We start from the raw sequence: 26,997 nt of genomic DNA, 5'->3' as shown, positions 1-26,997 counted from the left end.
AAACCAAGTGACTCCAAAGGGGAAGCCTATTAAAAAAATAAAAATGTTTGCATTAAATTTTGCCAAGTAACAAGAGGTGTAAAGAGAAATTAACATTTACTAACTTGTTTAAGAAACTCATTTCAACATATTTTCAAATAAGCAGCTTTCTTTCCGATTTTTAATTACATCTCCCCAGTGACTCCTCACCCTTTCAGGTTCCCACAGAGTACCATTAATATAGTATAAGTAAATCTTATTAATTCAGGTCCTACCACCTTGGAATTTATAATAATTCGGACAGGGGCTGGACTGAAGTTTATCTTTGCATGATCTATGAAAAAAAGATTTGCTACACAAATTAATAGAGTAACAAGATCTCAGGAGGGCTGTTTAAACAGTTCAGAAGTGTTTTAGAGCAATTCAGAAGCATTCATTTGCATATAATTATTATGCTAATTACAAATCATTCTTATCTATTCATTAAAGCAGATTCCCAAAGGACCACTAATTGTCAATAACTTGTTGGCCTAGTTTCTGTTGCTGAATGTACCTCAAAGGAACAGAGTGGCATTAAAATATATTCTCTAATTCAGCCCTCTCATTAATCCTTACTGGCTTCCCACCAATGAATCCTTAAAACGGAATTTTTAAACAACTGCCCTGAGAACTGAGAAATGCAGTCAAACCTACACACCCAAGCAGAACACTTACTTGTAATCTTTTCAACCTCACAGAGACCCTGCACAGTGAGACTTCGGGTGGGCGAGCATGGTGGACAGGGGAGGCGGACGGAGGCTGTCACAGGACCCTGTGCTGAAAGGTGGCCCCAGCCTCCGGCACTGCTGGGCTAGAGCACAGCTAGGGCAATCGCCTCCTCCATTCTTTCTCATCTTGTCCGAATCACAGCCAGAGCCTGCCAACCCTGTCATGTTTATGAAGGCAGACCCCTCAAAGCCTTTGGAAGGTTACAAATTAATACAGAAAGAGAAAAAAAACCCAGAATTTCAGCCATGAAAAGAAGTTACAACCAAAAACCTGATGTCAACAACCCAGCAGGGAAACCAAATAGCTGGGGACCAGAAGAGGGGCTTTCCGGGGAGCCAGGGCTGGTAGCCCCCAGGTCTCCCCTACAGGAGTCAGTGGGCTACTGGTTTGGAGGAGCCCATACTTCATGCACAAATATACGATGTATTTGTTACTGTCACATGTTTATTACTATGTATTTACATATCACAGCATTAAAAAATATATTTTAAACTCTTCACATCAATGAAATTAAGTACCAATACACCAATAAGTCAGTCTTATTAAAGATGATTGTTAAATATTATATATTTTAAAATTAAACTGCACATGCCTAAAATGTAAACAGTAAGTTTAGGAAAGTTTTATTTAATATGTGCTGTGCCTAGTCACTCAGTCGTGTCTGACTCTTTGTGACCCCATGGACTGTAGCCTGCCAGGCTCCTCTGTCCGTGGGGATTTCCCAGGCAAGAATACTGGAGTGGGTGGCCATGTCCTCCTCCAGGGGATCTTCCCAACCCAGGGATCGAACACAGGTCTCCTGCATTGCAGGCAGATTCTTTACCAGCTGAGCCACCAGGGAAGCCCAAGAATACTGGAGTGGATAGCCTTTCCCTTCTCCAGGAGATCTTCCCAACCCAGGAATCAAACCAGGTCTCCTTGCATTGCAGGCAGATTCTTTACCAGCTGAGTTACCAAGGAAGCTTCCCTGATGGCTCAGATGGTAAAGAATTCCTGTTTTTAACATAAAATGCATTTTCTTAAATGACAGTAGATCGTAGAACATACTACGTTAAATTCCTTAAAGTGGGAATATCCTCTTGAGAACCTACAGGGCGAGCCCTCTCCAGTACAACGTTCATTCTGGTCCATGACCTGGGCTTCAGGCACAGCTGCTCCTAAGTCCCAGGAGCCCGCTGATTACATTAGCACCAAATTAATATGGCTTCCCTGATTCCTCAGCAAGTGAAGAATCTGCCTACAATGCAGGAGACACAGGACAGACAGGTTCAGTCCCTGGGTTGGGAAGATCCCCGGAGGAGGAATTGGCAACCCCCTCTAGTATTTTTGCCTAGAAATCCCACGAACTGAAGAGCCTGGCTGGCTACTGTCCAAAGGGTCTCAGAGAGTCAGACACGACTGAGCGACTAAGCTCAGTTGCTTAATTATAAAATTAAATACAATATTTAATTATAATAGATAATTATTAATTATAAATATATAATTTAAATTATACATTTTAACTTTAAAATATATAATATTTAACAATCATAATTGCAGGAAAAATTTTAACTTTTGGTTTTTTTCAAACAATAATACAAAATCTGATAAGCAGGATCATTCCTGCTATTGTTTTTGGAAACCTTATTTTTGTTCTGGGCACACACCTCCTCCTAGTTAATCCTCCTCACAACCTTGGGACAAGTACTACCATCGCAACTGGGGATGAGAAAGTGAAGGTCCTGCCCAACCAAGTTCACGGCAGCTGAGCAGGGCTAGGACGCAGAGAGATGCTGCCCTGTGGACAGCCAGGCTCAGAAAACTTCACTGCAGAAATGCAATATACTTTACACTCATCACCTGATAAGACACAAACACTTCACTCCCAGATCAATCTAGAGAACCTCTCCTTGAGGGCTTCCACTGCTATGGGCCTTCATTAGGAATACACTTTAGAAACTGGATTCGGAGCTGTTTATGCTGATTTCTTTAAAAATATCTGTCATTAGCTGCTCAAAAAAAAAAAACCCCACAAAAAAAGTTTTCTCTTACCAGACCATTTCTCTCCACCCAGGAAAACTTCATACCTGACCACCTCCATCACCCTCTCTGATTTTTTTTTTAAAACTCTGAAACCGTGCAAGAAATTAGAAGTAAACACTAATAACAGGTTCTAGTGGGAAAAGTATCTTCTACCACATAAGCTGGTACACGCAGAGTTTTCAGGGGAAATTTTTATATTCTTGCCAAGATTTAAGCAAGCAGGAGATAAGCAATGTGTTCTTTTCCCACAAGAGGGCACTGCCATCCAACTATGCCTTCAAATACACAGGACATTCTCTAAATCCACCCCTGGATGCAAACCTAAGTGTTCCAGAGTACTTGACCATGTAAGGCAGCAGAAGAAAGTGGGGAACATTTCACATTTCTTTCTAATAAGAACCATGCTTACATTTATTTATATCTTCTCTGAGAAAGGGTGGGAAAAAACAAAATACCTCCAAAAGTCACTACAAAAAGGATCCTGACAATGGTTTGCTTCACAGCACAGCAAAGGGAGATGAGACAGGCCACCGGCAAGCGAAGTTTCTTAAGCAAAAGCAAAACCACTCTTGCCTCAAAACCTGTAACCTGAGCCGTTCTGTTGTCTTCTCTTCTGGAGCTCAAGGAGGGCACTACTCCAAGTCAGGAACTGAGTCACAGTTCTCACCTCTTCATTATGCACACACTTTAATAAAGAGGATAAGTAGCACCCTTTTGAGAAAGAAATGAGTATCTGGGTTCATTCTAGTGGCAGAAGGAAGAGGTTCTCAACTAGGCTGAGTGTGTGCTCACACCAAGGAGACCCGAAGCACTTGGCAACCGCAGGCTTCTCGCACTTGCTGGAAGCTGGCCACAGACTTCTAATAAACAAAAGCTCTTTTCAGGGCTAAAGAACAGGATAGCCACAGCTCTGAGAGGCAGACTGCCCTTCTTAGGAAGTGAGAAGCAGCAGCTGGGACACAAGGAACATCTAAGATGCAGGTGTTTCCAGAAAGCTGTGAGCAAGAACGAAGTGGAGCGACAATCAGCCCTGACCATTGAGGATTATCGTCTACCAAGGGTTATTTCTGAAGTCTACTAGGTTGACCCCCAAAGTGTCATTTTTGCAGCTCAAAAGCTGACAAATGTTAACAATTTCATATGGTCCGATCAAATATTTAACTTTTTCCAGTCGGACTTCATCATGTTTCTAATTTTAAAGAGGAAAAAAATGTAATCTTGTAAAGATTATTTAGAAAGCATGTTTTCTGATTCTTACATTTCTTTAAAATTATGAAGTTTTTTTCGAAGGCACTGCAATAAAGCACATATTGCCAAGACTATCTACTCAAATGTGTAACATCTGGGCACTGTCTCACACAACGTCTGATCAAAAGAAAAGATATGCCTGAATCCTTCCTAGAGCACAAGAAACAAACACTGCTTAAGTGTGACCAAAATTTACAAGCCTAAATAAATTATACCAAGTTTCATCAGCTTTCCATGGCTGACATTTAGGAAAAAGCATGTTTGAAAAGAGCAGTAACTTTAAAACAATACATACTCAAGGTTTAAAACAATTATAAAGTGCCAGACTGTTCAATACTCAAATAATGGAATGGTGCTCAAAGTGAAAAACAGCTGCTGCTGCTGCTAAGTCGCTTCAGTCGTGTCGGACTCTGTGAGACCCCAGAGACGGCAGCCCAACAGACGCCTCAGTCCCTGGGATTCTCCAGGCGAGAACACTGGAGTGGGTTGCCATTTCCTTCTCCAATGCATGAAAATGAAAAGTGAAAGTGAAGTCGCTTAGTCGTGTCCGACTCTTAGCGACCCCATGGACTGCAGCCCACCAGGCTCCTCCGTCCATGGGATTTTCCAGACAAGAGTACTGGAGTGGGTTGCCATTGCCTTCTCCAGAAAAACAGCTGCTGCTGCTGCTAAGTCACTTCAGTCGTTTCCGACTCTGTGTGACCCCATAGACAGCAGCCCACCAGGCTCTCCCGTCCCTGGGATTCTCCAGGCAAGAACACTGGAGTGGGTTGCCATTTCCTTCTCCAATGCATGAAAGTGAAAAGTGAAAGTGAAGTCGCTCAGTCACGTCCAACCCTCAGCGACCCGGTGGACTGCAGCCTTCCAGGCTCCTCCGTCCATGGGATTTTCCAGGCAACAGTACTGGAGTGGAGTGCCATTGCCTTCTCCGAGAAAAACAACTCAATGGGTGGAAAAGGCAAGTCTCATATGCTGGTTTCCAAAGGCAACCGAGACTTCAGATAATCAGATACAGAGGAGCACACTTCTACTGTCAACTGAAACAGGATGCTGCTCTGCCTACCAAAACATATCACCAAACATACAGATCATAACCAGGGAACAGTCAGTGCTGGAAAGAATAAGCGAAAAGCACAAACTTCAGAAGCCAATTTATCTTCCTGGAGATCACCATCATCATGGGACTTCCTACAAGTGGCTTGGATGACCCCACCAACCCCATTACTGTCTGTGGATATGCAATTAAATGATGGGGGCTCTTCACTTAGTGGCTCAAATGGTAAAGAATTCTGCCTGCAATGGAGGAGATCTGGGTTCAATTCCTGGGTTGGGAAGACCCTCGGAGAAGGGAATGGCAACCTACTTCAGCATTTTTGCCTGGAGAATTCCATGGACAGAGGAGCCTGGAAGGCTACAGTTCGCGGGGTCACAGAGAGTCAGACACAACTAAGCGACTAACACTTTCAAGTCTTCATTTATCTCCCATCTCGTCAGCCTACGAACCCGGACTTTGCCGGCATCCTGGAGTCCAGCACGGGTCTCTATCAGATGTGAGAAAAAAAGCTCTTTGGTGGAGGGCACTACACATCACCAGATTACATGATCAGAACAAACAAACTCCAAGTCACTCAAACACTTTAACACGTTTACTGACTAAGAATCTTGCACGCTCTTCAGACAGACACAATTCTTACTTTATCTGGAAAAATATTTACCATGCCAATAGAGAGCAAATAGCAAGTTCCAATAAATGTTTGCTAAGTGAATATGAAAACATATGAGTGGTGTTCTCTATCTTAAGTACCCACATCAAAAGACATCCCAGGCTCTCTAATCCTTTTACTCTACTGTATGCATGCCAATTTCCAAACATGGCAGAGTTTAGGGGTTATGGATGGAGGCAACCAAGGCCACCGATGCAAACTGCTATTACGATGGGGCGGGGGGCAGGGGGAGAACAGGGGACGCGCAGGAGGATGGACAAAAGAGCAGGCACTTGCTTGTTTTACATCAGTTAAGAATGCTCTTCATCAACATCATGCAAAGGAAGAAACAACATACAGAGAGATGTTCTAGAAACAGTAAGTCAGCAGCACTGCTCTTGGGTCCTGGCTGCCCTTCATCAGTAACGGCAAGTCACAGCACTGCGCTCGGCTCAAACTCCTTAACAGTGCAACTCATGGCTGGTGTGCATGTTCTCATCCATGGCCTCCAACTGAGGTTCCCCGGGCTTCCAAAATCCTAGAAGAGACCCCCTGCCCTGTTCACCATGAACAGGGCACTAAAGCACTTCTCAAGAGTGAGCAGAGATCACCTGAGAGCAGGACAGAGTCCAGGGCCCCGGAGGTGCCGACCTGGCCATATGGCAGTTATACTCATGGGCAGGAAAGGAGGAGAAGCTGGGAGTGACAAACCGGGCAAAGGGGGTTAAAAAGGTCGGAAGAAGGAAGAGATAAGAATGAAACCTGAGCCTCATCTCACAAGCACAAGCGTACTGGGTCACCCACAGGGAAAGGGCCCCTCAAGCTCTCCGAGAAGTCTCCGCCAAGGACTCGATCAATCAGACCACACTGAGCACATCACATCCTGTTTGTGACCCAGAATCAATACAGCATGTGAGTTTCCAACCTGTCTCCTCCTTTTAGGAATACCATCTTCAGACAACCAGCACCAAGCTTACAAAACTGGGCAACTCTTGGTTTTGAAATGCCTCATTTAGGAAAAATCTTTCATTTTTAATCAATACACCCTAAGATGTTGACACGAGGGTGAAAAATCATTCTCTTTAAACTTGCTGCATTTTCATTTGGAATGGAGCTATAGTTTTAAACTACATCTACCGAACAACTTAATACTTTGAGGCTATCAATATTTGCTTATTATTGACACCTGTGAGCCTTAAAAATCTGAACATTTTTTCTATGAAAAAAGAATTGGAAATGCTAAAAATCAAGCCCCACACATGTACTTCAGAGGAAGCACAGACTATAGAGGAAGGCTGATACAATCCTTTCTGGTTACACACAAATATCTAAAAATGTGGTTCCAATTTTTTTTCTTTTTTTAAACCGTGCTCATTTTCTTTCAAATTACTTCCAAAAATGAAGGTCTCTCTGATGTTAATCGTGTGTACACTTCAGCTCACACTTTAAAGAGTCTCCCTCTCCTGGGAAGTGACTTCTGTATACAAATCATGGGAAGCTACTTAGACAAAGTGCTGGAGATGATTAAAAGGGGCCAGATTCAAATTTATACCTTAAAAAAAAAAAAAGCAGAAGCAGATGTCAACTGACTCATTTGTGTATATTTTGGAAATGAGTTGAAGATATGCATGTGCATTTCATCAGGACATTTAAAGAATTCTCAACTTTTTACTGTGGTTATGTATCAAGAACAACTTTAGAAATTAAAAATACTTTGAAGCTTATATTCCACTGGAATATATGCTGGACACCTTGACTCCTTCTTACAATCTGATCTAACTGAAACACTTTTTAATCTGACAGAAAGGTGTCTGCTCACGTAGAAAGGAGTGTTTTAGAACTGAAGGTACATCATATACACATCATGGTCTAGGATTAGTGAAGAATAAACTGAAGCAGCATTTGCTCACTTAATACTCATATTAACGATAAAAACTTCATTTCCTCCAAACTGTTGCTCACCCCACCCCCTAATTTTAATACCGCACAGGGGAAAAAATCTGCACCTTCCCACCAAACCTTTATTGAAAAGCTCTTGACATAGGCAATGAGCACCTTGCTGGGTCCTAGAAACACAGAGATGATCAGTCTAGTCCAGGCCCGCAAGGGGAACTCGGTTGACTGAGGAAGGCTTTTCAGGAGTGACGTCCGGGTTATATCTGAAATGGGGGAGGGATGGGAGGCTGAGGGGACACAGGAGGTGAGTGGGGGCGGGGTGTGTGCTTGGAGCCTGCTGGAATCACGAGCAGAAGGTGCCTTCCTTCTTAAAGAATGTAACATCCTAGTATTGCACTCTAATGCCTCTTTTCACTAAAACAAGAAATCTGATAACCGGGAGGGGATGTTTACACTGGAATCGCAGACTGCTCAGCTCTTTCATTAGGCAGAGATGCATCTTCTAGAAAATTACAGAAAATACTGGCCACAGTAAGAGTCCTATGCAGACTTCCCATTAAGTCATTGAGGGAAAAAACCAAGTAACCCATCAATTTAAATGTATGTATGATTCCTGCAGCAAACTGCTCGGTGACTGCATCACACTGGCAGAAGTTCACAGAATCATTCTGACAGTGTCATCCTTCGATTACATAAAGACGTCAAAGCCCCCAACCTGAGCGTTCAGTGACACTGTGGATCTAATCACACCCCTTCCGTGCACGGTGAAATATGGTACATTAGCGTGACCCAAACCCAGAGAGCGTACAATGAGAACTGTCTGACACCAGCAAACCAGCACTGACAGATACTCAAAGACGTCAACAGATGCTGTGAACTAAAATGGTGTTGAGGGCTGTGTTTGGGTTAAATCCACCTGCAGTGACAGAAAATGCCCACCAGGTGGAGTAAAAAGATTCAAGCTTCACTCCCAACTTCTGGTTTCTTAACTTCCACCCAATTCATATTCATCCTGATTTGGGAGACTTGGCTGCTGCCGCTGCTGCTGCTAAGTCGCTTCAGCCGTGTCTGACTCTGAGACCCCACAGACGGCAGCCCACCAGGCTCCCCCGTCCCTGGGATTCTCCAGGCAAGGAGAGACTTGGCTAAACCCTCTCAGAATTACTAACCAACTGTTTCTGTTTCTTTTAAAGCAAGTAATATTCGGCCAAGGCGATGGCACCCCACTCCAGTACTCTTGCCTGGAAAACCCCATAGATGGAGGAGCCTGGTGGGCTGCAGTCCATGGGGTCGCTGAGGGTCGGACATGGCTAAGTGACTTCACTTTCACTTTTCAGTTTCATGCATTGGAGAAGGAAATGGCAACCCACTCCAGTGTTCTTGCATAGAGATTCCCAGTGACAGTGGAGCCTGGTGGGCTGCCGTCTATGGGGTCACACAGAGTCGGACATGACTGAAGCGACTTAGCAGCAGCAGCAGCAGCAATATGCAGGACAGAAATTCAACCATTTAAAGGTGTTTTAAGAAAAATTAACTCGTTCAAGAAAAACTAGGGTTCATTAAACACAAAATGAAAACCAAGGAATTAAGTTGGACTGAGACTAAAGTGAAGTCATTCAGTTGTGTCTGACTCTTGCAACCCTGTGGACTATACAGTCCATGCAATTCTCCAGGCCAGAATACTGGAGTGGGATCGAATCCAGGTCTCCCACACTGCAGGTGGATTCTTTACCTGATGAGCCACCAGGGAAGCCCAAGAATACTGGAGTGGGTAGCCTATCCCTTCTCCAGCGCGTCTTCCCAACACAGGAATCGAACCGGGGTCTCCTGCGTTGCAGGTGGATTCTTTACCAGCTGAGCTACCAGGGAAGCCCTCCAGGAGTTCAGGTACCAGCCTGAGCTTGGAGGGATCTCCACACCTGCAGGTCTCCCTGCTGGAAATCCACCTTGGCCCATTCTCAGTTACCAAGCTCCCAACTCCAGCGTCAGTTTATCCTTAAAGAACAAGTTTTAGGTACTAACAAGTGATCGCTGGTGTGGCAGTCACATCCTAAGATGACCCCTCTCCCCGCACTGAGTCATGATCTTGAGTAATCACCTCCCCTGAGAACAGGTGGAGCCCATGACTTGCTTCCAGCCAAGCGACTAAGGCAAAGGTGATGGGCTGTCATCCCTTGATGAGGTTACATCACACAACCCTTCCCTCCGTTTGTGGTGATCTGTCGTGTAGGAACAGAAAACACCACGCTGAGTGAAAAGAGGTCGCCCCCCTACGCCGTCCACACCTCTGCAGACTCGGCCCCGTCTACCCTGTCCCCCGCATCTAATCTAGCTACCCACGTTTGCTGAAGAATCACCATGACCACCATCTTATATGTCTTTCTCAACTGTCTATACGTAAGCAAGCAAATGCATGCACATAGATATTATCCTGTTCCCTCCCCATTATCCTGGAAAGGAGTCCCTATCAGTACAAACAGGCTCACTCCCTTCTGGAAACTGCACTGAACTCCACCAAACGGGTGAACCACATTCACATTAGTTCCCCACCTATGGAGAAACATTTGAAACTTCAGATCGTTTCCTTATAAAAATCTTACATTTATGTATTTGGTACTTCACACCGAAGCAACAGATTTTATTTTCTAGGGCTCCAAATTCACTGCAGGCAATGACTGCAGCCAAGAAATTAAAAGACACTTGCTCATGGAGAGGAAAGCTATGACAAACCTAGACAGTGTATTAAAAAGCAGAGACATCACTTTGCCAACAAAATGTTCATCTAGTCAAAGCTATGGTTTTCCCAGTAGTCATGCGTGGACATGAGAACTGGATCATAAAGAAGGCTGAGCGCCGAAGAATTGATGCTTTCAAACTGTGGTGTTGGAGAAGACTCTTGAGAGCCCCTCGGATTGCAGGGAGATCAAACTGCTCAGTTCTATAGGAGATCAACCCTGAATATTCATTGGAAGGACTGCTGCTGAAGCTAAAGCTCCAATATTTTGACCACCTGATGTCAAGAGCTGACTCACTGGAAAAGACCCTGATGACGCGAAAGACTGAGAGCAGGAGCAGAAGCGGGTGACAGAGGATGAGATGATTAGACAGCATCACTGACTAAATGGACAAGAATCTGAGCAAACTCTAGGACAGAAGAGGACAGAGGAGCCTGGCGTGCTGTGTGCAGTCCACGGGGTTACAAAGAGCTGGACACGATTCAGCAACTGAACAACACTGCTTCAGACTGAGTAGGACCAATTCCGAGAAGTGGAATTTTGCTGGGGCTAAGAGGACATACATCTGCAATCTTGCTACAGAGGCTGTGCGACTCACAAGCCCACAGGGACATACGGAGTGCGCAATGGGTCGCCCCAGCCACCCAGGTGCGAGCAATTAGTTTCTTCGTTGCACTCAAGCTCATTAAGCTCATCTGACAAGTATTCACAAGCAGCCACTTGGTGAAGAGCAGATAGGTTCCTGAACACAGAACAAGACACAGCAATGAGACAAACAAGAGCTGAAACTCAGAAGAGGGGAAGACTGATGCGAAGAAAGGTGAAATCCCCCAAAGCAGACTCTGCAGGACACACAGGCTATTGCCCGAGAGGAAGGACCCCAGACTCCACCATGCGTCAACCACTTCACTGTGCTGGGTCTGTCTCACCCGTAGTGTGAGCCTCGAGGGCACTGGAGCAACCTCGAGGAGCTACTGGGGGCGTGCCAGCCACACCGACTGAGCCCCGCGACAGGGGCTGACTGCTATTACAACACTGCCCTTTCAGAAATGCAAATGCATCCTTAAAGCCTCCTTTGACACCGTGGGCTCTAATTTCCAAGGAACATGAAAGTGCAGAATCAAATGAACAAATAAATTCAACAGAAAACCCAAACTGGGTCTGGCAAGAGGGAAGGATGGCTAGGTGGTCTAGGTGTTTGCAACAGAAGCTAATCTGATGCAAACATTAACTGCTGCTGCTGCTGCTAAGTCGCTTCAGTCGTGTCCGACTCTGTTCGACCCCAGAGACGGCAGCCCACCAGGATCCTCCGTGCCTGGGATTCTCCAGGCAAGAACACTGGAGTGGGTTGCCATTTCCTTCTCCAATGCATGAAATCGAAAAGTGAAAGTGAAGTCGCTCAGTCGTGTCCGACTCTTAGCGACCCCATGGACTAACATTAACTAGAGGAGGCCAAAGAGATCAGGTGGAACCTTAAGGGAGAGTGTAGGGCAGCCGTCCGTGCCAGCAGAGGGCACACGAGAGGCTCTCAGAAGGCAGAGCCCAAGCCCCTCGACGACGCCAGTCTCATCCACCTCGGCCTTCACACACGCCAAAACTGTCAAGTGCACCCGAACCTCCCACCACACAGCATTCCTTCCCCTCTCCCCTTTATAGCAGAAAATACGCATGTTGAGACTCTTCTCTTTTTTAAAAAATGTCCAAAGGTCTGAGAATCCCTCCATGATATCATCTGCACTTATAGTTTCCATGACTTGAGAAAACACACAGACAAACGCTTCTATGACACACAGTTCACAGCAGCGCTGTTTACAATTGCCAGAGGGTGAGAACAACCCTAATGTCCACGAAGAGAAGAACGCACAAACCAAACGTGGCATTCACACCCTGGACTGGTCTGCACCCGTGAAAAGGAGCGACGGGTGACACGCCCTACGTGGTGGACGCATCCTGGAAACATCACACCGAGGTAAAAGAAGCCAGACACAGAAGGCCAGACATTGCAGCGGCTCCACCCATACGAAACATCCACAACACACAAGGCCACAGGGCAGAAGACACTCAGTGGCACAGAGGCTGGGGGGAGGGAGCAGTGTGGGCAGACGGGGACGGTGTCCTTCTGGGGAGGTGAGCATGTGCTAGAGCTAGATGGCGGTGATGGCCATACAACACTGTGAATGCACTTCACACCACTGCACGTTTAAAAGGGGCTAATATGTATATTATCACAATAAAGAAAAAGGTACTGTAAAATCAGTAAACTTTACAACAGGCTATTATTTTACTGGGCTTATGGAGAGGGGAATGGCAACCCACTCCAGTATTTCTGTCTGGAGAACTCCATGGACAGAGGACCCAGGTGGGCTATAACAGTCCATGGGGTAGTAAAGAGTTGGACATGACTGAGCGACATCACTTTCACTTCCTGATTATCTCAGCGGTAAAGAATCCACCTGCAACGAAGGAGATACAGCTTCAATCCCTGGGTCAGGAAGATCCCCTGGAGAGGGAATGGCAACCCACTCCAGTATTCTTGCCTGGGAAGAGGAGGAGCCTGGAGGGCTCCAGTCCACGGGGTCACAAAGAGTCTGACATGACTGAGCAACTAAACAACAATAGTAATTATCCAACTAATCTTTAAAGGGTAACTTGGAAAACGGGAGCTAAGAATGATGAAACAGAAAGCTGCACATACTTATGTGAAAAACCGCACATACATACTTATTCACCCCCCAAACCACGCTCGTACACAGGTTCTCAGAACTCTGCTAAGAATAATGACCATGACAGCAAAGATTTATTCCACTAGGCACTGCTCTAAGTGTTCACGCTTAATCCTGTGAGGTAATTAGCCCCATTTTACACGAGATAAAACAGGCACAGAGAGGCTAAGTAACTAAGGAGCTGGCAGGCAGCAACCGCAGAATCTGAAGCCAGTCTAGCTTCTGATCGCACGTCCTCAGCGCCACTGCCCTGGACTCACAATGGAGACCCCCCTCAACCGGCCCGCCCAGCCTCTCCCTGTCCATCCACCCACACGTCCTTCCAAGAGCCTAACCTGCCGCGCCTCTGCACGGCGGGGACTTCCACCTGGAGCCGCTGGGGTGGGCTCTCGCCTGCAAACGCTGACTGGGGGCCCACCGTGGCCTGAGGACAGGAACGAAAAACCCCTCCGGTGGCTCCACAGAGGTGCCTGCGTTCTGCGGGAGAACAACGTGCAATGCACACCTCTGAGCCACAAGGCTGGACCACTTCATGTGGCCAGCATACCTTTGTCAGCACCCACAGTAGGGTCTGAACGCCTTCCCAGGAGCACCCAACCCCGTGGGCTGCACGCACTGCTGCTCCGGGCATCTGAGCTCTCCCGACCGAGCCATCAACTCACCCAAACCCAGTCATCTTCCACCCTGTCACCACCCTCCCACAAACACGAGCTCGTGGCTAGAAGAGATACCAAGAACAATAAAGGGCCAGACATCTGAAAGTGGTTTTTAAAAGAGAACATACATTTATTTCTAAGGATAAAAAACAGCCTGATATAACTTCAGAGATGAAAAGTATTTCTGAAACTAAAATAACTTCGAATGACAGCACAACCAAAACCTCAGAATTTCTGCGACAAGGGACCCTTATCAGCGCTCACAGCTCTCATCAGGGAGGGGCCACAGAACAGGGCCTGGCTGAGCAGAGGGTCGCTGCAGGTGCTCCCCACCCCGGTGATCTCTGAGAAGAGGTCTAACCTTTGTTCTTGAAAGCTTACCTTTCAATTTCAATGGCAAAACCAGACATTTATTAGTTTTTTTTCGGTTCATCTTACACCACTGCTTAAGTCCGGGGAGTAAGCGCCGAAACTGAGATGGAAAGGGACCCTAACTGAACACGTCGCGCTGACACGACAAACCGAGAGGTGCCGCCCTCACCGCCAAGTCTCAGCAGGCAGAGAGGGCGGCCGGCTAGTTCAGCACGTAAAAAGGCCACAGCTGTGCCCCACATACTGTAAGAATGGAGTTAACATTTACTGGGGTAAAGCAATAACAAGGGTCTTAACTGGTGGGGGGGGGGTGGGGCTGGTGAGGAATAAAGTGTCCTTTGCAAGTGAAAACTATGTTTTTTTAAAAATTAAGTCAAAGGTCTAGAGTACATGTACCTACATCCACGAAGCCTCAAAAGTGAAAGCTGCACACCTGTTAAACTGGGACATTCTACCATCCACTGTTTTCCACAAATGACAACCTTAGCCACGAGTTACTGAAAGAGGAGAGTGAGAAGGCTGGCTTAAAGCCCAACACTCAAAAACTAAGATCATGGCACCCGGTCCCATCACGTCACGGCAGATAGATGGGGAAACAATGGAGACAGTGACAGACTTTACTTTCTTGGGCTCCAAAACCACTGCAGATGGGGACTGTAGCCATGAAATTAAAAAATGTTTGCTCCTTGGAAGAAACGCTATGACCAACCTAGACAGCACATGAAAAAGCAGAGACATTTCTTTGCTGACAAAGGTCTGTCTAGTCAAAGCTGTGGTATTTCCAGCAGTCACGTATGGATGTGAGAGTTGGAGAATAAAGAAAGCTGAGTGCCAAAGAACTGATGTTTCTGAACTGTGCTGCTGGAGAAGACTAGTCCCCTGGAGTGCAAGGAGGTCAAAGCAATCAATCCTAAAGGAAATCAACCCTGAATACTGGAGGGACTGATACTAAAGCTGAAGCTGCAATACTTTGGCGACCTGATATGAAGAACTGACTCCTTCGAAAAGACAGTGATGCTGGGAAAGATTAAAGGCAGGAAGAGAAGGGGACAACAGAGGATAAGATGGTTGGATGGCATCTCTGACTGGATGGACATGAGTGTGAGCAAGCTCTAGGGAAGCCTGGCGTGCTGCAGTCCATGGGGTCGTAGAGTCACACAAGACTGAGAGACTGAACTGATACTCAAAGTTTAAGTTAAAATTCTGCTCTCTTAATTAGACTTCAAATGTATAAGGGACCCATGGTATCTAAAGAAACTAAAGAGAACTCTTGTAAAATAATGTTTTGGTTTTTTTTCTCTCAATGAAAGCAAACCCCTATGTACCCGGGTATACTGAGACTTCTTAAAGCGATCACCTGTGCAAAGGTGACATCCACACGAGAAACAACCCCCAACTCCTGCTCTCACCTCTTGTGCTGCTCTGACCTCTTTCTGGACCCACAGCTGAGCTCCAAACTTACTTCAGAGTAGAAACGTAGGTCATACAAGACTCAAATAAAAGAACTTTCAGAGGTAAGAGGTAACAGGTGAAAATGTTACCAAGCTGTACGTAGTACTTACTGCTGGTTCGACTTGACTTCGATCTGCAATATCTATGTGGACAATTTCAACCGTTTTCCACGTGTTGGGATCTAGACCGTGTACCTATAAATAACAGAAAGGAAACAAGGCCAGCTTAAGACTCTTCTCGTTAGGCAAAACTAGTACGCTTCCATATATAATCTTTATCTTGAGTCTCAGAGTACATCAAGAGCCATACTAAAAACAACCCAAGCTGCTATTTCATTAAATCAACTGTCTGAAGGCTGGAGGGAGGGAAGAGAATGCTGCCAAATTCACAGAAATCGGTCATCATTATTTTCTGGTAACTCTTAGAGATGACAAATACAAAAACTAAACCTCACCTATGTTTAACCCAACTGATAAATGACAAAGTCCTTGAAACCTCTAAGTCCTAGACGAACAGAAGGTGACATTGTAATTAGATTCTAAGAAGCTGCACTGTAAGTTCTAAAACCTCTGCTGAATTTGATTCACCCTAAAGGTATTCCAGAGAAAGCAATGGCACCCCACTCCAGTACTCTTGCCTGGAAAATCCCATAGACGGAGGAGCCTGGTAGGCTGCAGTCCATGGGGTCGCGAAGAGTTGGACACGACTGAGCAACTTCACTTTTACTTTTCACTTTCATGCACTGGAGAAGGAAATGGCAACCCACTCCAGTATTCTTGCCTGGAGAATCCCAGGGACGGGGAAGCCTGGTGGGCTGCCGTCTATGGGGTCGCACAGAGTCGGACACGACTGGAGCGACTTAGCAGCAGCAGCAAAGGTACTCCACTTCAGTAGGATGTCAATACCTCTATTCCTCATGTCATCCAGTCATTTACTTCTGAAATTCCATCAATGAACCCATAAAGAACTGTTTAAAAATTGCCAAAGACAGGCCCATTTGAATGCTAAAGATGGCAAATTAAATCATATAGACTCATGCATACCAAAATACCTCATTCAGACTCTAAATTTTAGTTACTGTGAAAAAAAAAAATACAAGTCAAGTGAGTGATCATCTTGAAGAAAAACTCAAGTTAAATACTCTGAAGTTATAGTTCAAAAGTTCCTTTGATTGGCACCAGTAACAGAAAAGCAGAGGAAAAACATACTCTACCACCATTACCCATAAACTTACTTTCCCGTAACAGAATATCAAAAGGTTGCAACGGTCGTTCTCAAACTGGAATGCCCACCAGAAAAAAGACTGTAGGGCCCCGCCCCCACAGACTCTGATTCAGCGCACTCGGGAGTGAGGCGTCAGCATCGGTACTCCCAACAAGTTCCTAGATGCCACTCACTGCTTGTTGGTCCAGGGACCACGGGCCTTGGAACCTCTGGGCCAGGGCATCAACCCATAGCAGACACAGACGCCCTCCCAAGCTCCCTGCTAAACCTCACAGAAAGTTAGACACTATACCAAGTCGTAACCAACTTTCTGGTAATTCACTTGAGGGATAAAAGTGCACCGATTTGTAAAAGTCAGGAGCTTTTCAACATTTTTGTAAATTATTCAAAGTAACTTCTTCCTTCCTGCCTTTTGGGCATTTCTCTGAAATCAACCAATAATTCAGGCCAAATGGAATGGAGGTGAAAATTAAAGCAATCAATTTTGCTATGCACAGGAGCTCTGGCAAATAGAGATGAGAAAAACAATTTTAAAAAAAATTAACAGCTGAAACTGGCTTAAGGATTATCTGTGAGTTTTGTTTACCTACCCTCTCCCAATCCCAGATAAAGAGAGTTGCTGACAAAAACAGCAGCCTCACCAAGTCCACTCACACACCAAGGCAAGGAACTGACAGGGAAGGCCCACTGGTTTCTGGCGGCAAGCCTGCCTCACCGCAGCAGTCTGACACACGCCAGCGTGGCCGGGCGCGCATCTAAGGCCGTAGGCGGCACGCTGGCGGAGACACAATGACTACGGTCTCCCCATTTCGGAGGCTTTCTACACTGAAAGCCCAGAGTCAAAGACTTACATTTTCTAACGTTCCCAAGTCTGGTTTGTGCCACGTTTCAATTTTAATGAAGAAATCATCTTTCATATATTCGTTCTGCAGAAAACACAACAGCAAAATGACAGTGACCTTTGGCCGGTTCTCGGGCTTGTGTCTGCAGGCGCGATCCCCAGGCACGAGCGTCCACGCTCTGACTCTACAAGAAGACTGGTCCTCAGGTGACAAAGAATCGTTAGCTGCCAACTTTTACAGACTTGTCAGGCCAACCAACTGCTTGCTGCATGCATTTAAATAACGTACACAACCCTGCTTGACATGTAGCGCACAGGGCTAACGCTGCAGAAGCTGTGAGGTGTGCTGAGCGGATGTGACGTTCAAAGCGAGTAGCAGAAGCAAAATAAAGTCAAGAGGGAGATGTCGCGGTAAGGCTGCAAAGAGCCCCTTAATAGTAGAGTATGTGGTGGAGTGTGAGTTGGTGCCCGGAGAACAGAGGAGGGCCATGCAGCGGTGGGCAGTTTTAGGAAAATAAAGCAACAGATAGTTGAAAGCAATTACTACATAGGGCGAAGTTTAAAGGTGAAGTCTACGTGATACAGAAACAGTTTTACTCACCGTTACAACTGAGGCATACCGGAACAGGTCGGCAACAAAGGAGGAAAAATTTTCAGAATATTAATTGGAGCCAAAATAGTTTGCCACAATATTTAATGTCACAAAGATTAAACTACCTGCCAACACAGAACATTTGGTTTAGATCTGCAAAACACAATCTCTAAACAAATGACAATATGGGCTATGTTAAGACTGTGGAGTTGCAATCTAATCATTTTAAGTAATTTTAAAACAATGGTAAAAGGAATAACGTCACAAGAGCAAAACACCATTTACAAGGCTGACGGAACAAACAACAGTAAACAGTTCCACCACGTGGCAATGGAAGCAAGATACTGTTGAAACTACATCAAACGACGCTCGTGCGTGAGGGTAACCTGTAAGATTTCTGTATTCCTTTTATCTGCTGCCCTTGGAGCCTGCTTGGTCAACAAGGATCTCAGGGAGCCTGTCATCTGGGAAGGAACTATGTCCCTCATCAAGGCTTGGGGGAGGGACCCCGTGGCTGCTTTCCTGCCACAGCTCTCGCAGACCCCCCCAACAGAAGGCCCCACCCGGAGTCACCCTTCTCTAAGGGGGGGACCCTGGGCGTGCGGGGCAGAGGGGCGAGACGGTTTCTGGGAACCAGACTTACTTGTTCTGCAGTAGGGATATGCGTTCCAGGCTTTCTCGTGAAACACCAAGGAGCCCTCGGGAGCAATCATCCTCACGAACGCAGGGACTTTGCTGGGAGGAGAGAAACACTGGATATATTCTCAACAACACCACTGCTTCTTGGTTGGCTCCCATCAGACTGCTTCAAAGGGCACTCAAGTATAACATTAACGTGGAGACAACAGAATGATTGTGTTTAACCATACAGAAGATTGTGTTTTGAAACAGAAGCCGTCTTTCTTACAGCTTTTGACCTACTCCCGTAATACAAGATCTAAGAGTTACCTGAAACTGTTCAACCTGTGTGTGACACGGAAGTCATCGCTGGCAATCAGACCACACCACACTGTTTCTTAACACAGTAAAGAGTCTCCAGAATAAGGTAATGACTCGGAATAAAAGCCTTTTAATACATTTTACAGAATAAACTTAAAGAAAAATGATAATATGAAGGGTCCGTGTACAGAGGAAGACAGGCAAACATACCTAAGTATAAAATTGTGTGGACCTGGAAAATGTCATCAACTGCTGCCTCAAGTCTGGTCAGATCAGACAGGTTAACTATGTAACCAACACATGATGAGCTCGTGCGAATTCATGAGATTATCAGGAAAGATGCCAACAGGTAAGTGGGCAAAGACAACCACAGACACACCACTAACAGAACACACAACTGGAAAATTAGTTTTAACAAACATGGAAATTAGTTTTATCAGCCTTCACAGTAGTGCCAATGAAATGACCATTTTCCTGACTGGTGCCTATGGTACAGAAACTTTTCCGTGCGCAGGCTTTCCACAGATCGGATTCAAATCCCAACATTGCCCTGAAGCAGCTGTGTGACCTGGAGCATATTGTATCAGGGGCTCTCTGAACTCCCTCCTGTGCTGAATGGAGTCCGTATCACCCACTCTGCAAAGTCACTGAGAGAATCCCATCAGACAGGATCTGTAATGTGTTAAGCACCAGGCACACTGCCATGAGAGCTGACTAAACGGCAACTGTTGTTGCTGTGGTTTAGTCGCTCAGTTGTGTCCGACTCTTTGCGACCCTGTGGACTGGAGCCCTCCAGGTTCCTCTGTCCACAGATTTCCCAGGCAAGAATACTGGAGTTGGGTTGCAATTTCCTCTTCCAGGGGATCTTCCTGACCCAGGGATGGAACCCATGTCTCCTGTGTCTCCTGCCTTGGCAAGCGGATTCTTTATACCACTGAGCTAGCTGGGTGCTTTTGAATTATAAGCTGACACGTAGCTAGGTGCTTTCACATGCCTTTCTTCACTTTAATCCCCCGATAACACTATGAGTTAACCATTAATTCATTATTTCATATAACCAGCATTTAAACAGCTAAATAACAATGTCAAAATGATATCCTCCAACTTGAAGCCCAATGTATATTCTTTCCATCAGCGCTGCTTTCTGAAAACTTAAGCACAACTTAATTTCCTAAACTAAGAGAAAGAACAATAGCCCACAGTAAGACTGAGCAGTTGATCAGAAATACCCTATGCTGAATTTCAGAAGCTAAGCAAAGAAGGTGGAATGGACCCCACACCAGCCAGAGTGCTGTGTAACTACGAAGAGCAGTCCGGACAGCCCCTTCCCGGCCTCGGCAGCACACAAGAATGGTGCCGCTTAGGAGTTCCCTGGCTGTCCAGCGGTTGGACGTGGCACTTTCAAGCCAGGGCCTAGGCTTGATCCCTGGTCAGGGAACTAAGATCCAACAAGCGACATGGCATGGCCAAATAAAAAGAATGCTATGGTTTGAAACTCCTACTATTGTGGCAAATTAAATCTTTAAATCATTGGAAAAGCTGAAGTATTACTATCATGTATGCAGTATGCCCAAGATTACAAGGGCATAAACTTAAAAGATATTAATAAAGGAGGGCTAATTCTCTGAGCACGTGCTACTTTTGAAATCTTGGGAAATTCACACAAAGGGGTATAACTTCAGGGAAATGAAGACAGGATACATCAAAGTAACATCACATTAAAAGTCAAAGAAGATCTAAGCACTCCAAACCATTTCTTGCATTGGTAAAAAACTGGAACCTAGAATCCTTTAAATGTTAAAGAGGTCTAATCAGGGTATAATGTAATCCACGTGGGGAATTTTTTTAAAATACAAGCTACAAGATTACTTGTTATCTGCGGGTATGACAAACAGATTATCAATGGTTCACCTGGTCAACTTAGAAAAAGGCAGGAGAAAAATAGCTGTGTACCAGAAGTATATTCTTAATTATTCTATTTCCATAGTGCCCAATATTCTAAAAACCTTAATATTCATCAAGTTACAAAATCTGCTGACACAAGAAAATTGGCAATCAGTTACTGAAGGTCAGCATAAGACCAATCTCTAAAAAAATGTTAGTATTTCTTCATCGTGCTTCCAAATGCCTATTACTTTAATTCTAGGATGCTTTTTCTACCACGTGTATTTCAACTCATTTTATGTTTGACATAGCTTCATGCAAGGATGGGTACAATAAAGGACAGAAACAATAAGGATCTAACAGAAGCAGAAGAGATTAAAAAGAGGTAGCAAGAAAACACAGAAGAACTATACCAGAAAGGTCTTAATGACCAGATAACCACAGTGGTGTGGTCACTCACCTAGAGCCAGACATCCTAGAGTGTGAAGTCAAGTGGGCCTTAGGAAGCATTACTACAAAGAAAGCCAGTGGAGGTGATGGAATTCCAGCTGAGCTCTTTCAACTCCTAAAAGATGATGCTGTTAAAGTGCTGCACTCAATATGTCACCAAATTTGGAAAACTTGGCAATGGCCATCGGACTGGAAAAGGTCAGTTTTCATTCCAATCTCAAAGAAGGGCAATGCTAAAGAATGCTCAAACTAGTGTAGAAGTGCACTCATTTCAAGTGCTAGCAAGGTAATGCTCAAAATCCTTCAACAGTATGTGAAACCAAGAACTTCCAGATATTCAAGCTGGATTTAGAAAAGGCAGAGGAACCAAAGATCAAATTGCCAACATTCGTTGGATCATAGAGAAGCAAGGGAATTCCAGAAAAACATCTACTTCTGCTTCACTCACTACACTAAAGCTTGAATGTATGGATCACAACAACTGTGGAAAATTCATCAAGAGATGGGAATACCAGACCACCTTACCTGCCTCCTGAGAAACCTGTATATGGGTGAAGAACCAACAGTCAGTACCAGACATGGAACAAGAGACTGGTTCAAACTGGGAAAGGAGTACGTCAAGGATATGTATTGTCACCTTGCTTATTTAACTTATATACAGAGTACATCACATGAAATGCCAGGCTGGATGAATCCCAAGCTGGAATCAAGATTGCTAGGAGAAATATCCAGAGAAGACAATGGCACCCCACTCCAGTACTCTTGCCTGGAAAATCCCATGGGTGGAGGAGCCTGGTGGGCTGTAGTCCATGGGGTCGCTAAGACACGACTGAGCGACTTCACTTTCACTTTTCACTTTCATGCATTGGAGAAGGAAATGGCAACCCACTCCAGTGTTCTTGCCTGGAGAATCCCAGGGACGGGGGAGCCTGGTGGGCTGCCGTCTATGGGGTCGCACAGAGTCGGACACGACTGAAGTGATTTAGCAGCAGCAGCAGCAGGAGAAATATCAACAACCTCAGATATGCAGATGACACCACTTTAATGGCAGAAAGTGAAGAGGGAACTAAAAGAGCCTCTTGATGAGTGTGAAAGTGGACAGTGAAAAAGCTGGCTCGGAACTCAACATTCAAAAAACTGAGACCATGGCATCTGGTCCCATCACTTCATGGCAAATAGACGGGGGAAAAGTGGAAACAGTGGCAGATTTTATTTTCTCAGATTCCAAAAATCACCGCAGTCGGTGACTACATCCATGAAATTAAAGACTCTTGCTCCTTGGAAGGAGAGCTATCACAAACCTAGAATGCATATGAAAAAGCAGAGACATGACTTTGCAGACAAAGATCTGTATAGTCAAGGCTATGGTTTTTCCAGTAGTCATGTGCAGGTGTGAGAGCTGGACTATAAAGAAAGCTGAGCACCAAAGAACTGATGCTTTTCAACTGTGGTGTTGGAGAAGACTCTTGAGAGTCCCTTGGATTGCAAGGAGATCCAATCAGTCCATCCTAAAGGAAATCAGTCCTGAACATTCATTGCAAGGACTGTTGCTGAAGCTGAAGCTCCAATACTTTGGCCACCTGATGTGGAGAGCTGACTCAGTGGAAAAGACCCTGATGCTGGGAAAGACTGAAGGCAAAAGAAGAGGGCACCAGAGGATGAGATCATTAGATAAAATCACTGACTCAAAAGACATGAATATGATGAGCAAACTCCAGGAGACAGTGAAGGACAGGGGAGCCTGGCATGCTGCAGTCTACAGGGTAGCAAAGACTTGGACACAATTTGGCAACTGAACAACTATAACAAAAAAATGAGCAAACCTTTGAACTAGTTTTGTTTCAAGTTTACTGGCTTTTCATGTTTAATATGAGAACATGAACTGACTACATTTAGGGGAAATGCACAAATAAAATAAAATTTCAATTCTATTTCAAAGGAGAATAATTTTCATCAAGGGCAACTTCAATATATTTCTAACAAGACAAGTCAAAGGTGCCATTTATACACAAGAGAAAAGTATATACCTCGTTCTCCCCCTCAGTGTCACTTAGGAAGTCACTTCAGCAATTTGCAGGAAACTCTGTTTTGGAAGCTTAGTCTCAGAAAACGGACAAATAGTAGCCAAATTAACAAAACAGAGCTAGACCTTCAAAACCAAACTAAAAAGGACATTCATCCTCTTGTTACTCCAAACTAGCCCCAAAACATCCTCTCACAATAAACCAGTATTTGCGACCATGCTTACCTCAAGGTAACACACCTCGATCAGAGTTTAAGCGTCAGCCACAGAATCATGCCCAGCTGCACAGGCGTTCTTTGCCAGTGCACAGCTGTCCCCCACCCCATCTCTGAATACAAAATAAGAACATTTAATTCCAAGTTAAAATTCAACTGAAGTGTTTTATCAATTGTGTTATCAATATCAAATCTACCCTCAACGTAGTAAAGGCTGTGAACCTGTGTACTGTACAGTAAGACACCCTGGTCAGAGTGGGAGAAGAGAACAGAGGGCTTACGTGATTTATAATAATACATAAGAAGTGACCACAGGGCACACGTAGCTTCTCCTGATGCAGGGCCAAGTTTAAAAGAAAAAAATCCTGTTCCTGAGATAAATAATACCTTGGCAAATCATTTCAAATGGCACTTTCCCCAATGGAAAATTTACGTCTTCTTGAGTAAGTAATCTTTCACTTTAAAATCAACTAAAATACACCTTACGTACAATAAACACCTCGTACCTTGATCCACTCAAGTATTTACTGACTGTCCACTGTGCCAGGGACCATGTAAATAACGGTGTACAAACAGGGACAATTCCTACCCAGAGCTCACCTTCCGAAGGGGGAAGTGGAAAATAGGTCAGCAGACAACAAAAGGCAAAGAGGAGTAGCGTTCCTGAAGTGCCACGAGCTTAAGGAACATGGCAATGGGCGAATGAGCATGTGAGGCAAAGGAACTCAGCAGAGGCGAGGGAGGCTCAGTGAACTACAGCAGCGACCTGAGCGCCAGCACCATCCAGAGACAGCGATCACAGAACGGGCAGAGGGATCTGCGGAGCCAGGCGAAGGCCTCCAGTAAGGAGAAGGCTGGCCACGAAAGAACAGAGGAACACAAGCCTAGCATGGTGAGGTGGGCAGGGAGCAGACAGACCACACAAAGCCTGCCTCAAAGGCCTGTATCGGACTTTCTGGTTTATTTTAGATGCCCCAGAGAATTTACTGGTGATAATAAAGGGAGGTTTTTTTTTTTTATGTATTGGTAAAATTCAGTGAATGAGTAAACGTCAAGTGCTAGAAAAGTAAAACTGAGTAAACATTAAGTAAATTCAGTATTATGAATACTATATAGGTTATACCATGAAGAATGCTAAATTTTCTCAAAAGGCACACTTTTAGATATACTTAAGGTGAAAACAACAGAATGGGAAAAACTAGAGATCACTTCAAGAAAATTAGAGATACCAAGGGAACATTTCATGCAAAGATGGGAACAATAAAGGACAGAAATGGTATGGACCTAACAGAAGCAGAAGATATTAAGAAGAGGTGGCAAGAATACACAGAAGAACTGTACAAAAAAGATCTTCACGGCCAAGATAATCATGATGGTGTGATCACTCACCTAGAGCCAGATATCCTGGAGTGTGAAGTCAAGTGGGCCTTAGAAAGCATCACTACGAACAAAGCTAGTGGAGGACACAGAATTCCAGTTGAGCTACTTCAAATCCTAAAAGATGATGCTGTAAAAGTGCTGCACTCAATATGCCAGCAAATTTGGAAAACTCAGCGGTGGCCACAGGACTGGAAAACGTCAGTTTTCATTCTGATCCCAAAGAAAGGTTATGCCAAAGAATGCTCAAACTACCGCACAATTGTACTCATCTCACAGGCTAGTAAAGTAATGCTCAAGATTCTCCAAGCCAGGCTTCAGCAATATGTGAACTGTAAACTTCCAGATGTTCAAGCTGGTTTTAGAAAAGGCAGAGGAACAAGAGATCAAATTGCCAACATCCGCTGGATCATTGAAAAAGCAAGAGAGTTTCAGAAGAACATTTATTTCTGCTTTATTGACTATGCCAAAGCCTTTGACTGTGTGGATCACAATAAACTGTGGAAAATTCTGAAAGAGATGGAAATACCAGACCACCTGACCTGCCTCTTGAGAAACCTATATGCAGGTCAGGAAGCAACAGTTAGAAGTGGACATGGAACAACAGACTGGTTTCAAATAGGAAAAGGAGTATGTCAAGGCTGTATATTGTCACCCTGCTTATTTAACTTACATCCTCAGAGTACATCGTGAGAAACGCTGGGCTGGAAGAAACACAAGCTGGAATCAAGACTGCCGGGAGAAATATCGATAACCTCAGATACGCAGATGACACTACCCTTACGGCAGAAAGTGAAGAGGAACTAAAAAGCCTCTTGATGAAAGTGAAAAAGGAGAGTGGAAAAGTTGGCTTAAAGCTCAACATTCAGAAAACTAAGGTCATGGCATCTGGGCCCATCACGTCATGGCAAATTGATGGGGAAACAGTGGAAACAGTGGCAGACTTTATTTTGGGGGGCTACAAAATCACTGCAGATGGTGACTGCAGCCATGAAATTAAAGACGCTTACTCCTTGGAAGGAAAGTTATGACCAACCTAGACAGCATATTCAAAAGCAGAGACATTACTTTGCCAACAAAGGTCCGTCTAGTCTATGGTTTTTCCAGTGGTCATGTATGGATGTGAGAGTTGGACTGTGAAGAAAGCTGAGCGCCGAAGAACGGATGCTTTTGAACTGTGGTGTTGGAGAAGACTCTTGAGAGTCCCTTGGACTGCAAGGAGATCCAACCAATCCATTCTAAAGGAGATCAGTCCTGGGTGTTCTTTGGAAGGAATGATGCTAAAGCTGAAACTCCAATACTTTTGCCACCTCATGCGAAGAGTTGACTCATTGGAAAAGACTCTGATGCTGGGAGGGATTGGGGGCAGGAGGAGAAGGGGACGACAGAGGATGAGATGGCTGGATGGAATCACCGATTCCATGGACATGAGTTTGAGTGATGTCTGGTAGTTGGTGATGGACAGGGAAGCCAGGCATGCTGCAATTCATGGAGTTGCAAAGAGTCGGACACGACTGAGCGACTGAACTGACTGAAGGTGCTAATGAATTAAAGAAACCATGAATAACACAGTTTCTGGATAATTCATTAATCAAAGTTATTGCCCTCACTCAGACCTACAGCAGAAGCAAAGAAATGCTGCGTTCTAAGATAACATCAAAGTAAAACTGAAGGTTCTACAAAGTGACAACCCACTTTATATTCATGTGTCATTATAAACAAAGCAACCGCCTTAAACTGAGAGAATTATGAAAAATAAGAATCATCACAGCTCATCCACAACTTTAAAAGGCTCTACAAAACCCCACCATGAATCAATATGAAGAGAAGAGAGCCAAGTGCAGAGCGATTCCCTCCGCCTTTGATAAACTGGAGACTGGAGAGTACCAAGACACTCG

General features: G+C 44.8%; 1 protein-coding gene across 2 annotated transcripts in view; it reads right to left on the bottom strand.

Annotated features, from left to right (window-relative positions):
* PITPNB (phosphatidylinositol transfer protein beta) overlaps positions 1-26,997 on the bottom strand; it is a 61,416-nt gene that overhangs the window by 25,217 nt on the left and 9,202 nt on the right. For both annotated transcript variants that reach the window (XM_070385932.1, XM_070385931.1), the window contains exons 4-7: positions 18,855-18,946; positions 18,221-18,228; positions 17,630-17,704; positions 15,665-15,748 (exon numbers count right to left, since the gene is read on the bottom strand). In XM_070385932.1, the coding sequence (XP_070242033.1) occupies positions 15,665-15,748; positions 17,630-17,704; positions 18,221-18,228; positions 18,855-18,946 (259 nt within the window). The remainder of the gene's footprint in view (positions 1-15,664; positions 15,749-17,629; positions 17,705-18,220; positions 18,229-18,854; positions 18,947-26,997) is intronic.

This window comes from Bos mutus, chromosome 17 (genome assembly GCF_027580195.1).
Source record: "Bos mutus isolate GX-2022 chromosome 17, NWIPB_WYAK_1.1, whole genome shotgun sequence".
In the NCBI taxonomy this organism is placed as follows: domain Eukaryota; kingdom Metazoa; phylum Chordata; class Mammalia; order Artiodactyla; family Bovidae; genus Bos; species Bos mutus.
This window is presented reverse-complemented; position numbering and strand designations above follow the sequence as displayed.